Source organism: Colletes gigas, unplaced genomic scaffold (assembly GCF_013123115.1).
Source record: "Colletes gigas isolate AHSC1104 unplaced genomic scaffold, ASM1312311v1 Colletes_gigas_Sc00003, whole genome shotgun sequence".
In the NCBI taxonomy this organism is placed as follows: Eukaryota; Metazoa; Arthropoda; class Insecta; order Hymenoptera; family Colletidae; genus Colletes; species Colletes gigas.
This window is the reverse complement of record NW_025106632.1, coordinates 4,289,588-4,301,879: the sequence shown is the minus strand read 5'-3', so window position 1 is coordinate 4,301,879 and position 12,292 is coordinate 4,289,588. Positions and strand designations below refer to the sequence as shown.

Sequence of the window (12,292 nt, the reverse complement as noted above, 5' to 3'; positions counted from 1 at the left end):
TTCTCTTCCCCGGCGACTGTGTGTGGGGGGTTCAGGGGGGCGTAATTTTTCTCGATACGCGATTCGAGGATCACGAGAGGGGGGCTGTCGATTGGTCCCGTTGGTATTCAGGGTGAGCATCGTGCGATATACATACATATATGTATACATACGTGTACCCATTGTGTCGGTGCACAAGCGCTCTTCCGTACCGACAGTCGATCTTCAAATCGAGTTTGCGGTCTCCCTGCGCCCATGTACGCGTGTACGTATGTGTGTGCGTGTGGCTGTGTGTCGGATGTTCCCTTCACTCGGAAATTTCACGAGTAATTTGTTCACCCGCGTTCATTCTTCTCGTCTCCCTCGCGAAAGTAACAAGGTTCGAATGATTCCTCGCAGCGTCTGGCGCAATGCATGGCTCCGCGTCCGCCATTAATCGTGTCTGTATTTTCGCACGCGATACGATCATTGGACAATTTGCTTCGAATTAAAAATTGAAGTGCTCCGTCCACACTCGTGCCGGACTATAATTAATCGGTATGATCGTAGATCGGACCCGTAAAGCACACATCGATCGAGCACCAATCGACGTAATTCCCGACGCAGAATCACCCTTCGGTTATTGGCTTATTATAATGGCAAACATTTTTTACGCAAGTATCCCTGAACCGTGTACGTGTGTGTTCGTGTTTTAAGTGGCAGAGTAGATGCGAGTGTGCTTGCGGCGAGTGGTTTGCATCGAAATTGTTTCATTGTTCCGCGAACGCACCTCGAACGATGTTACACGATGTCTTTCACGTACAGAAATATCCCCGATGCCCAGTGATATCGTTTTACGCTATCCTCCGGAACGGCCCAGTTTCCCCCCCTCCCGCCCCGGCCATTTTTACTACTTTCTTTTGTTTTCACCGTCGCTAAATTTTTCGTTAAGAGTAAATTATTGTCGTACTGTAGCGTTTACAATGTTTATTTTACGGATTCCGACGAACTATACGCGATTTCAAGCTCTTCGTTTATATTACTTAATTAATCCGTACCAACGTTTATAAACAGGGAGATTCCGGGGAAAAATTTTAATAGGAGATTCTAGAGAGCAAAATAAAACAAAAATCAAGAATAGTAATTTGTTGATTGAGGCTTCGTTCAGAAGTTATTGACGTTTGAACGCGATAGTGTGCACATTTTAACTTTAATCGCTAATAACTTCTCAACGAAGCCTCAATCAACAAATTACTATTCTTGATTTTCGTCTTATTTTGCTCTCTAAATTCTACCATTTAATTTTTTTGAACCTCCTGTATCACCTGTCTCGAATCTCTTTCAATATTCAGGGTATCCTATTTATCGAATACTTCGCGCCATCGTGGAAATTTTAAGTTGAGCCTTATCGTATTTTAAAATTAACAAATTTGAGAAACGATTCGCCTCTACGTTTTTGGAAAAATTTCTTTTAAGTATATACAAACTTAACGATAACGCTTAAACGTACTTATGTTAAATTATCGTACCGTAGAGTTCGTAGAATTTTTTCGTTTTACTAAAAAAGTATAGAAAATTCATTCATCGAACGTTCGATAATGGCTGCACCAATAATGACCATTTTCCAATCACCGTATATTCTCCGTGGTATCTTTGGATATTGCTCGTTTCGAGTTTGCAAAACAGACGGCTGGAATGATTTTTTTTATCAACTACCTGACGGACGGAATCAAATAAATTTTACAATTTTCCGTTCTCGCGATTACGAAGTATTTTGTTCTCGAAGACTAGGAATTACCGATTTCTGTTATCTTCGTTTCGTTAACCTTCGAACAGTTAAGTTTGAAACAGCGTGATAAATTGTGAATCTTCAAACAAGCAAACTGTATTTCGCTTAATGGATGCTAATGCGTCTCGAGTCGCAAGTATTCGTGAAATTTTTAAGAGGATACTCGTGAAACGATATCATTGGTTCCAGAAGGAAGATGGTGGGTGCCGTATCGACGCAACTCAGAATCTCCAAGCTCCTTAAGGGTTGAACGGCAAAGGCTGCTTTCTATTTACTCGATCGCAAGTACGAAAATATTACTCGAACGTGAGAAGTTTCGTTAACACGATAGATTGTCAAACGTTTCAGGGACTTCGGTGAATTTATCGCTGCAGTGATTTCCCCTGCCTCGAACGCCATGAAACGCGTGTATTCCAAGCGAAAAGCGTTTAAAAGTTTGCCTCAATTTGCCTCGATAAGAGCCGCCAATTAAACGACGAAAACTATTTCTTTCCCGCGGCGAACGCGTAAATCAATACGGGAAACACAAACATTTACTGACCGTAGTACACGTTAAAATGTGCAAAATTTATTACGTCTTTGGCCACGGAATATTTGCAAAAAAGTTTATAATTTTTCCTGAGTTTACATAAATTCTTGTGGAATGGAATGTTTCTCCAATATTTTACTTTATTTACTTTTCTGCTTTTTAATATTTGTGTTCACAACTTTGGCCACAGAATGTGTGCAGAAAAGTTTATAATATTTATTTTTATTAAGGAACCCATAGATTACGTTTTGATATTTAATTACTGGATAGTTTTACCATTTTGGATGATAATTAATTGATTTCTCGAGGCTACTGGCCACGCCACCGCCGCCATATCGTTTTGCCATCGCCGCCACTCCATCTTTCATCTCCTCGAGGAAATCTTCACGTGTCTTTCGAGCAAAGAGGGAAGCTTGGATACCGTAAAAGTCGGAATCGTTTCTGACGAGATTTAAATTGGGGGAAGTGGCCTTGAGTGGCCAATTCAGTTCGATTCGACCAGAATATTCCCGCAGACTCCTCCGAACATTTTACGTAACGCGTTTTCCAAGTGAATCTAAGAAATTCTCCCTTCCTTTCATTCCCAAATTATCGAAAATTTTCATTTCATACTTATATCAAAATAATTTGACGCTTTCAAACTGCTGAAGACGTGTCTAGTATCATTTATGTTTGCATTGCAAAACTAAACAGAACAAACAACTATTTGCAGCTTTCGATTGGCAATTTGATGCAAACAAATCGTAAGAATTGACAATCAACGTGTTAAGATTCCAAAAGAACCCAAGATTTCATTCTTTTCTCGAACTACGTTACGCCGGATTAAGATGGCCGCCAAAGTTCCGAGCTTTCTGTTCCGCTCGGTAGATGGCGCGGAAGATCGCGCAAATAGAAAACAGCCGGGAAAGTAAATTGATGGAACGAGGTGGTGCGGGGCTGCCTGTATCGTTCGTACTTGGATCACGATCGATCCGAATATTTACACGTACGTGGACGTATGTGCGTGTTAAACTTTGAGGGTTATACGTGTGCATGCGTGCGTGTACATCGAAGATCCCTCGTCCTCGCGTCGTTCGACATTTATCACGTTTCTGCAGCGGAAATGAGATCCTGCTTGCAATATTCTTCCGCGATTTTACACTCCCAACTCGTTGGAACGACGTTTCGGGAAACGTACAACCATTAATAAATATTCCCCGCGAGCGTGTAAAAATTCTGCTCAAAGTTGGAGTTAATTGTTCGAAGCTTTGCAGAGACGATAGTTAAATTAACGATATCTATCTTTTTTTAAATTTCACGGAGTTTTAATATTCATGAATGATTCTTGGCAAGTCCCAAGAATCATAGAATATTTAACGCGATATTCATATAGTCTTTGCGTTTATTGTTAAATTAACTATATCGAGCTATCTTTTTTCAAATTGCACAGAGTGTCAGAGGCAACGATTGCAAACGAATATTTATGGATGATTTTTGGCAAATTCCATAGAATATTTAATATTCAATGAAATAAAATTAATTTTAAGATTGAGCAACGTTTGTCGGTAAATTTTTAAGTAATTTACGAAATGTTTGAAATGTTTCGCGGTTTTCGGGGCAGGATCTCGTTCCGACCGATGGCTCGAACGATTAAAGCGTCAATTCCGGCTAAATTAAAGGCATCTTTTATTCCGTTTATAAAACGAAGCGGTCGCCGGACGCGGCGTGAGGGATCTCGTCGGTATGACGTCGAACTTCTGACAAAAATTCCTACAACGTCCCGAACGCAAATATTTAAGCTCACCGAGATTCGCCAGTCTCATTACGCGGCCCTTGCAACATTCAGGAATTTTTGGCAGCGAAGCTGTGCTCTCCGGTTCATAAATTATTTGGCTTTGACGAAGACGAGGCTTTCGCGCGACCGGTGCCTCCAAGCTGACAGCCGATGAATATTCCCCCGTCAGTTCAAACGGACCCCTACGCTCTCCGACACTCGTATCTTTCCTCCTTGGGGGTAGTCTGATCCACAGAACGCAGACTCCAACGTTCTTAACTCACGAAAAACGTACACACAAGCGTGGACGATCCTTCATTCTCGATATATCGCTTCGACCAGGGCAAATAGCATCTAAATATTCTTTAGAAAATAATATTTCACTGTACAGTGTTTAGAACGATGTTATTGCAAAGAGGTTTCTGTCTTTTAGCTTTTCATAGTGAGTAGTAAATAGTATTTTCTCAGGGATTAAACATCCAATGAAACAGTATTTTCAATTACTATTTACTTATGCAAATATTTCAATGTTTACTATTTAAAATTATTTCCAATTTTCCCCAACCCTGCATTTCGGTGGTCTTCGAACCAAACTTGGATTTCATATATTTTTCGAGCACAGAAATATAATTATTTTTTTTTTGTATATCTGTTTTTGGTTCATCTGGAAACTTCACGACGACGAGTTCGTAAAGTAGCAATGAATTCCGATTAATTTGCAATACACATACTACGTATAACCAAGTCGATCGATATAATCGACGTCGTAAAATACTATCCAGCAGTAAAGCAGAGCTGGAAGTTGCGCAACTTCAATTTTTCAAAGTTCGACGACCCATTTGTCAACTAAAGGCTCGAGGTATAAAAAAAGGATCGTTGATCTCGACGTTCCGGGGCCAGACTACCCCCTCGACTCTTTGCAGCGCCTGGAAAATGTCCGCTCGAGCAGTGATTGGTCGCTCGTTTCGCTATGTTGCAAAAATATCGTTTTTCACCTTTGCTAAAATCTTTGTTGGTTTTGCAAAGAGTCAATTTCGCGTTGTTAACGGCTGGGGTTGAAGCGACGAGGCGGGGAAAGAAAAGAAATCGGGGATTCGGGAGGGTTGGATAGAAGACCCGATCGCAAGGAACAAATGGCGCGAAAAAGAGAAATAGATACGGTTCGAACGTATCCAAGCGGAATACCCGTGTATCGTTCTCGATCGTTGCATCCGAAATGTCGGACACAGCTGTCGCGTGCTTCTCGAGAGGCTGGCAAAACTGCGGCTGACGCGTTTTAATTAAAACCGCCGATTAATCGCTGAGCCGCCATTCCGCTTCTGATTTATCGCGCGACCCCAGCGCCATCGGGCGGCCGACCCGCCAAGATGTCGACGCGTTGCGTTTAAATTTTTCACCGCCAATTCGTCCCGCGAGATCGCCCGGAATTTCACGCCCGGTTTCCTCCAATCATCCAACGAGACTCGTCGAGCACGTTTCGAACGAATAATTAATCGCCAACCACGCGTCGCGCGTTTTCCATTTAAGTTAAAAACAAAGCTACGTATTAAATAAAAATTACCCCAAAACGTTTCGACGTTGAATTTAACTGTTTGAAAAGTGGGAAAAAATAACGAAAGAGTGCGAGCTTTATGTGGCAGATTTTTTAACATTTTATCCGAACGTAGATGGACGAATATACAGAGTGTTGTAGAGTCAAAAATAAGTCGAAAATCAAGAATAGTAATTTGTTAATTGAGGCTTCGTTTAGAAGTTATTAACGTTTGAACGCGACAGTGTGCACACTTTAACTTTAAACGTTAATAACTTTTTAACGAAGCCTCAAACAAAGAATTGATATTCTTGATTTTCGTCTTATTTTGGTGTCCAGAATCTCCCATTAAAATTTTGCCCGATATTTCGTGCAAATTCCACTGCAGAGTGGAGATAATCGTAAATCGTGCGCTATTAATTCCAGCGATCGATGCCCAACTCCGCTGCGTGGATCGAGAATTTATTGACCCTCCGTGACCTCGTAAATCTTCAGAGTTTGCACACCCCCGTTAACAATACATATAAACTGTACTCGTCGAAGGTCAAATATAATTTAAATTCCCGTAATCGAGATCCAATCGTCAACTTCACTCAACTCAACTCAAAAGCGTGAAAGTCGAGGGCGAGTCGGCTCCCCTTGGTAAAAAGAAAGAGAACGAACGGTTCGAATAATTCACGCGTCGCGATCCGTCGCAGTAAAAATCCGACATTTCGTCCGCAGCGATCTACTATTCCCTTATAGACCGTGCAATCTTGATACCCGTCTTGAGCCCCGCTCCTCCGGCGATCCTTTTTCCCCCATCGTCCACGTTTTCTCTCGCCATTTTCCTCTCGCGACACGGTCATCCCAACGCCCCGGGTCGAGTGCACCTCGGCAGTGGAGAAGTAGCCTTGGTTCCAGCTTAACCCAAACCTCCGGCTGTCTTGGTCCCGTTAGTCCGTAGGTTAGAGTTCCTCCGGTCCTCCTCTGGAACCCACCGTACAAGAAGAAAAGGAAAAACAAAGACACTAGAGACTTTTACGCTCGGGCGACAATTACTACTAAATTGGCTCGCGTCAGGGTTTTTCGCCCCTTTTCACCGCCCAGGTTCCTCCGGTGAATGATAATTGGTGTATCCTGGCTCGTTCTCGCGATAGGGCGCTAACGTCCGGGACCGCCACTTTGCGTCGAGGACCCCCGGTGAGGGTGTTTATTAAAACTAGGAAAACTTATGGTCCCTCTGTTTTGGACCACAGTGCTATATCACGGTGGATTTTTATCGAACTGGACGATTGTGGGGGAAAATGTTATCTACAACTGGGGGTCCATTTAGGAGGCAACAGTGATGAAAGTGTGGAGAGGTACGATCTTACGAGACTCGTGTTTTTAGTAGACTGTTACGTGATGGTGTAGGTGTTAAAAGCAATAAAAAATGATTGGTACTTTTACTCTGATCTGATGGGGCTTGATACTGGTGTGATTTTCATGTTATGCTAACTATATCGATGTGTTATTTCGATAGGGGAGTTAGCAAGCTCGAGGACCGATGTTTTTGTCCATCTATATTCCACATCCCCTTAGTTACCAAGTTTGCAATGCTATTCGAAATCTGGTACTAGAATTGGTATCACAGGATTGTTTCCTGGCTTCTGTAAGAAATAGTCCATCAGGTAAAGATGAACAATGTCCCAGCATCTGAGAGATCGCACAGGGGTTGCACGATATTCTTAGAGCGACATGGAACGAGATCTGAATGTCGTCTGCTCGCAATAAGTACAAAATTATGCTGACAATGAGAAAAATTGTCGAAAAGAACTTAAAATTTCTAAAGGAACCTCGAGAAAGAATGTTCCTTTTCCTATTCTTCATCTTCATCATTATACCGATGTAAAACTGGATACATCGATGAAAGACCAAATTTGAATTATATTTCGGTATAGAACATTCTACACACAACCATAGGTCCTACAATACCTGGAAGACACCAAAAAAGTTCCTAAAAAAGTACCATAGAGAGACTTGTTGCTTAGGCACCTTTTTGCCCACATATTATATTATAAGTAAAGAATTTTTTTCTCGAAAATGAGTAGGATTTTAGGGGTATGTGTATTCACCAAAAATGATTGTAATTGACCTCCACTTACAAAAATAATTTTTCCAGAACGATTTGTAAGTTTTTTTTTTCGTCGAAAAAAGGCATCTATGCCCTGTCGATTTTTCTTAGAAATTCGTTTTTAATTTTTAGTAATTTTGTTCGCCGCTCTACGGAAAAGTTGTCTAATACTTTTTTATAGGTACCCATGAGCCCTACTTCAGAAAAAAGTTTCATTGAAATATATGCACTGTTGTAGAAGTTATGGCTTTTTGAAAATTGGACCATTTTTATGGGGGTTTTGTCACCTTACCGGGGTTAAGGAACAACTTTTCGAATATTTTTAGAATTTCTACATATTCTTCACCAAAATACGCGTCGTTTGCCTTTTGAATTATTAAAATCCTCCAATCCGTTCGGGAGTTATGATTTTTTAAAGATTCGCATGAAATTTTCGGGCAACATTGCTGCCCATAAATTACATTTTCGATTAGGAATTTTTTTCTCGAAAGTGCGTAGGATTTCGAGGGTATGTGTATTCACCAAAAACGATTGTAATCGACCTCTGCAACTGAAAATATTTTTTCTAAAACGATTTGAAATGTTTTTTTTTGCCGAAAAATTTCGCATCTTCTCGAATTTTTTTCTAGAAAGTGGGTAGGATTTCAAGGGTATGTGTATTCACCAAAAACGATTGTAATCGACCCCTGCAACTGTCAGTAATTTTTTTAGAACGATTCGAAATATTTTTTTTGCCGAAAAATTTAGGCACCTACTGAATTTTTTTCTCAAAAGTGCGTAGGATTATATTCACCAAAAATGATTGTAATAGACCCTCGCAACCAAGAATAATTTTTTGAGAATGATTTGAAATCAGTCATCTCTCTATGGTACAGTGACATACTTCTCGCGAACTCACAGTAACTGATCGAAGTAGTCGCCAGTGATTAGACAGCAGATGTTTACGCATTTGTGGGAAATTTTACATTTTTAACACGAACTTGCATAAAGATCCGCAGTCTACCGATTCACGATCAGTTAAATCGAAATTAGAAGGTGTAATATAGGGGGTAACTTACCTGTTTTCGTGGCGAACGAAACATCCTTGGGATGATTGGTCTTGATGGCGTTCATCCGTCTGTTTTGGGGCCCTTGAACTCCAGGGCAGCCAACTCCAGGCGTCTGTCCAAGGCCAGGAGCTAGAGCACCGGTAGCCGATAGTGGTCCACCCGGTGGCATGTGCTGCGGGGCGCAACCCGGTGGGCCAGTAGTCCCTGGTACTCCGGCCATTCCTGGCGGAGCGCCCGAAGCCCTCACTCTAGGCTGCTCGACCGGAAGTACGCGGCGTCTCTTCTTCGGTAGCTTGGCTCGCGCCTGCGTGTGACTGTAATACATCGCAAAGTTGCTGACGATCACGGGCACGGGCAGGGCGATCGTTAATACGCCGGCTAGAGCGCAGAGCGCGCCAACGAACATTCCGACGTAGGTCTTCGGCACCATGTCCCCGTAACCGACGGTGGTCATCGTGACCAGGGCCCACCACAGGCCCAACGGTATGCTCTTGAAGTCGTTCTTCGGATTGTACTGCGTACGTTCGGCGTAATAGACCAGGCTGGCGAATATCACGATCCCTAGTACCAGAAAGAACACCAGCAGCGTGAGCTCCTTGGCCGAGGCGCGGAACGTCTGTATAAGGATCTTCAGGCCGGACGAGTGACGGGTCAGCTTGAACAGCCTCATGATGCGTATGATGCTCAGAAACTCGAGGATGTCCGCGTTCTCCAGATGGGAGGCGAAACGCTGCAACGCCAGATCGAGATAGAAGCTGAGCGTCGCCACCATGTCGATCAGGTTCACCGAGCTCTTTATGAACACGCAGCGATTCGGGCTGGCGGTGATACGTATCAGGAACTCGAGGGTAAACCAGGCGTTGCACATGCACTCGATGTAGAAAAAGAAGTCGTGAGCGTTCGTGTGCGTTTTGTCCACTGCCCACGAGGTCATGTTGCCTATGTTCACCGTCCGGTTCACGATCACCGGCACTCGCATGTCCGGATGCGTCTTCAGGCAGAACGACACGATCGAGATGCAGATGAAGAAGACTGAGACTATGCTTATCACCTGGGGGAACAGTCGGGATACACAATTGTAACACATGGAACAGCTTATGTACGACTTATTAACTACAAATGGCGCCTATAGACTACAATCGGTCGACCGTGTGCGTGAAACGCCCATGGGCGTTCAATTCGCGTGTTAATCAAAGCGAGAAAAAGTTTTCCGCACAGGACTTGCGCTCGTGTCAAAATCAACCATAATCGAAGGGTTCAGCAAAATTTGGTCAGTAATCTGAAAACAATTGTTTCGGAAAATGGTCAAGAATTTTTTAAATGTCGGAAAATTGGTCATTTTTAAGAATTTTTATCATTTAACCGGGATTGTCTCGCGTGTTGCGTTTTAACGCGACAAAAATTTAATTTCTGCTGTAAGAAGGGGAACAGGAGATGATGAGGGTGAGGAGGAGCAGTTAAAAGAGTAGAAAGGAGGGGAATAACTGGAGTAAGGGACAGGAGACAGGTGAAAGTAGGAAATAGAGGATTTAAAAATGGATGATAAAATATAGAATAATTTCTGCTAGCTGTAACCAGAGGTCTTAATTGTCGATACATAAAAGGAATGCAAGCTTTGTAAGTGACAGCAATTCGAAACGTACTTAGCTTGTTATCTTTAAAATAAGACACTGTTTGCAAGACGAATGGCGCGCGTAACAACCATTTTTCCGGCAAAGGGAGAAAGAATCCGCAGCACCGAAGAAACATAAAGTAAATGTAAATTCGAAAAGTTTTCGAGGTGAACCTGATTTTTCAAAGTAAGTTGTCGGGAATATAAATTTCCTCCGTTTATAAATATGTAAGCAGTTTCCTCTGCGCAGGGAAAGCTCGATCCCACGTAAATCCGAAGAGGGGAACCTTTTATTTTACGCAGCAAAGTTTTAGAAAATCGCTAAGTATTCGCGTTAAAAAACTATGTGCAACTGATTACAGAGAAATTGATTGATATTTTGTGTTTTGATCGATTGTTTAAACGGGTGAAAATTGAATACAAATGGTAAATTATGAAGGACAACGGTGGTTAAGATGTGGAAGGAACTAGAATTGTCAATTAACACCGATTAAACGCTTTGTAGTTGTGTATCCAGTCGTCTATAGTGTCTGTACTCTCGAGTGGCGCGAACAGTGTGAATAGCACGAGCGTAGATTAAGACCATGTAACCGGAAGTGCGACTGGAAAACATATCTGAAGTCAGATCGATACCAAAACCAGTATGAAACAGTCCAAGAATTATTTACAAAATTAATAGAAACAGAAAAACTTAACATAAGCTTAATATAATAATTAATTTGACCAACTTTAAGTTAGACTTTCCTTTTCTAAACCCGTACTCGAATAATTGGTATTATTTTCGTCCCCTCGATAAGTACAGGATCGATGAACACTTTTACAATTTCACTCCCCCGTCGAATATAGCAAATTTCACTGTTCGAACATCGCGGCGTTGTTCGCTGAATACTAAAATGGCGCGTTCGAAGTTGTTATCGAGGGAACTTTTTCATCGAGCATAAACTTGTTTACAACAGAGTCGCGTCGTTTCGACAGACGTGCACGTACGACAGTCGGGACTTTACAGTTTGATCCACTTCTTTGTCGCGATCGACGGACCGCGAATAAACGAACGGCTTCTTTATTTCTGCTTCGGTAAAAGTTTCGTTCAATTAACTACCGTCAGCGGCCATTTTCGAGGCTCTGACGGTTTCAATATGTAATTATGATGATATCTGTTTATTGGAACTTGACTAACGTTGAAGCATTAGAAACAAAAAGGATGGTGTTCATGATTAATATTTATAGTTTTGATATTTATGTGTTTGGGGATTAAGGAAGTGACTAATTAACGCTTTATAGTCTCGATCTATGTTTCGTACATCCCGCATTTACATCGAGAACCAATGCCAACGGTTCGGCATGAATAATGCAACCGGTCTCAGTAATATTCAGATTCATTACCAAAATGGGCATACGCGGTAATTAATACGCCCCATCAAAGTGTAACCTCAATTGGGATGAAATGTTCGTTACAGGATTAGTAGGATGAATCTGAAGGATTCAAGAAATCTGAGACTGCAAGAAAACTCGTTCGAGATGACGTTATTATTTCAGTCATAGATAGACATAAAAATTGAAAAAAAAAAAAATTGTTTTCAAGAGTTCAAGAAATGCTTCATACATGGTAAATAGGTCAACTCGATCGAACCTAGACATTTCCAGCAAAAAATTCATGGAAATAGCTCGTCTAACCGAAGACTGCAAAGAGACTCGTTCAGGACGACGCCATTTTCTCCGTTATAAATGCAAATAAAAATTAAAAAAAAAATTGTTTTCAAGAGTTCAAGAAATGCTTCATACATGGTAAATATTTCACTTCGATGGGATCTACACATTTCCAGCAAAAAATTCGTGAAAATAGCTCGTGGAACTGAAGACTCCAAAGAGACTCGTTCAGGACGACGCCATTTTCTCCGTTATAAATGGACATAAAAATTGAAAAAAAATTGTTTTCAAAAGTTCAACACATGCTTCATATATGGTAAACGGACCAC

At 41.7% G+C, this 12,292-nt stretch overlaps 1 protein-coding gene across 2 annotated transcripts in view; it reads right to left on the bottom strand.

Moving 5' to 3' along the window:
* Window positions 1–5,920: 5,920 nt before the first annotated feature.
* LOC122404670 (potassium voltage-gated channel protein Shaw-like) overlaps window positions 5,921–12,292 on the bottom strand; it is a 53,910-nt gene continuing 47,538 nt past the window's right edge. For both annotated transcript variants that reach the window (XM_043408845.1, XM_043408846.1), the window contains exons 4-5: window positions 8,714–9,755; window positions 5,921–6,529 (exon numbers count right to left, since the gene is read on the bottom strand). In XM_043408845.1, coding sequence (XP_043264780.1) covers window positions 6,465–6,529; window positions 8,714–9,755 — 1,107 coding nt within the window. In that variant the 3' untranslated portion in view covers window positions 5,921–6,464. The remainder of the gene's footprint in view (window positions 6,530–8,713; window positions 9,756–12,292) is intronic.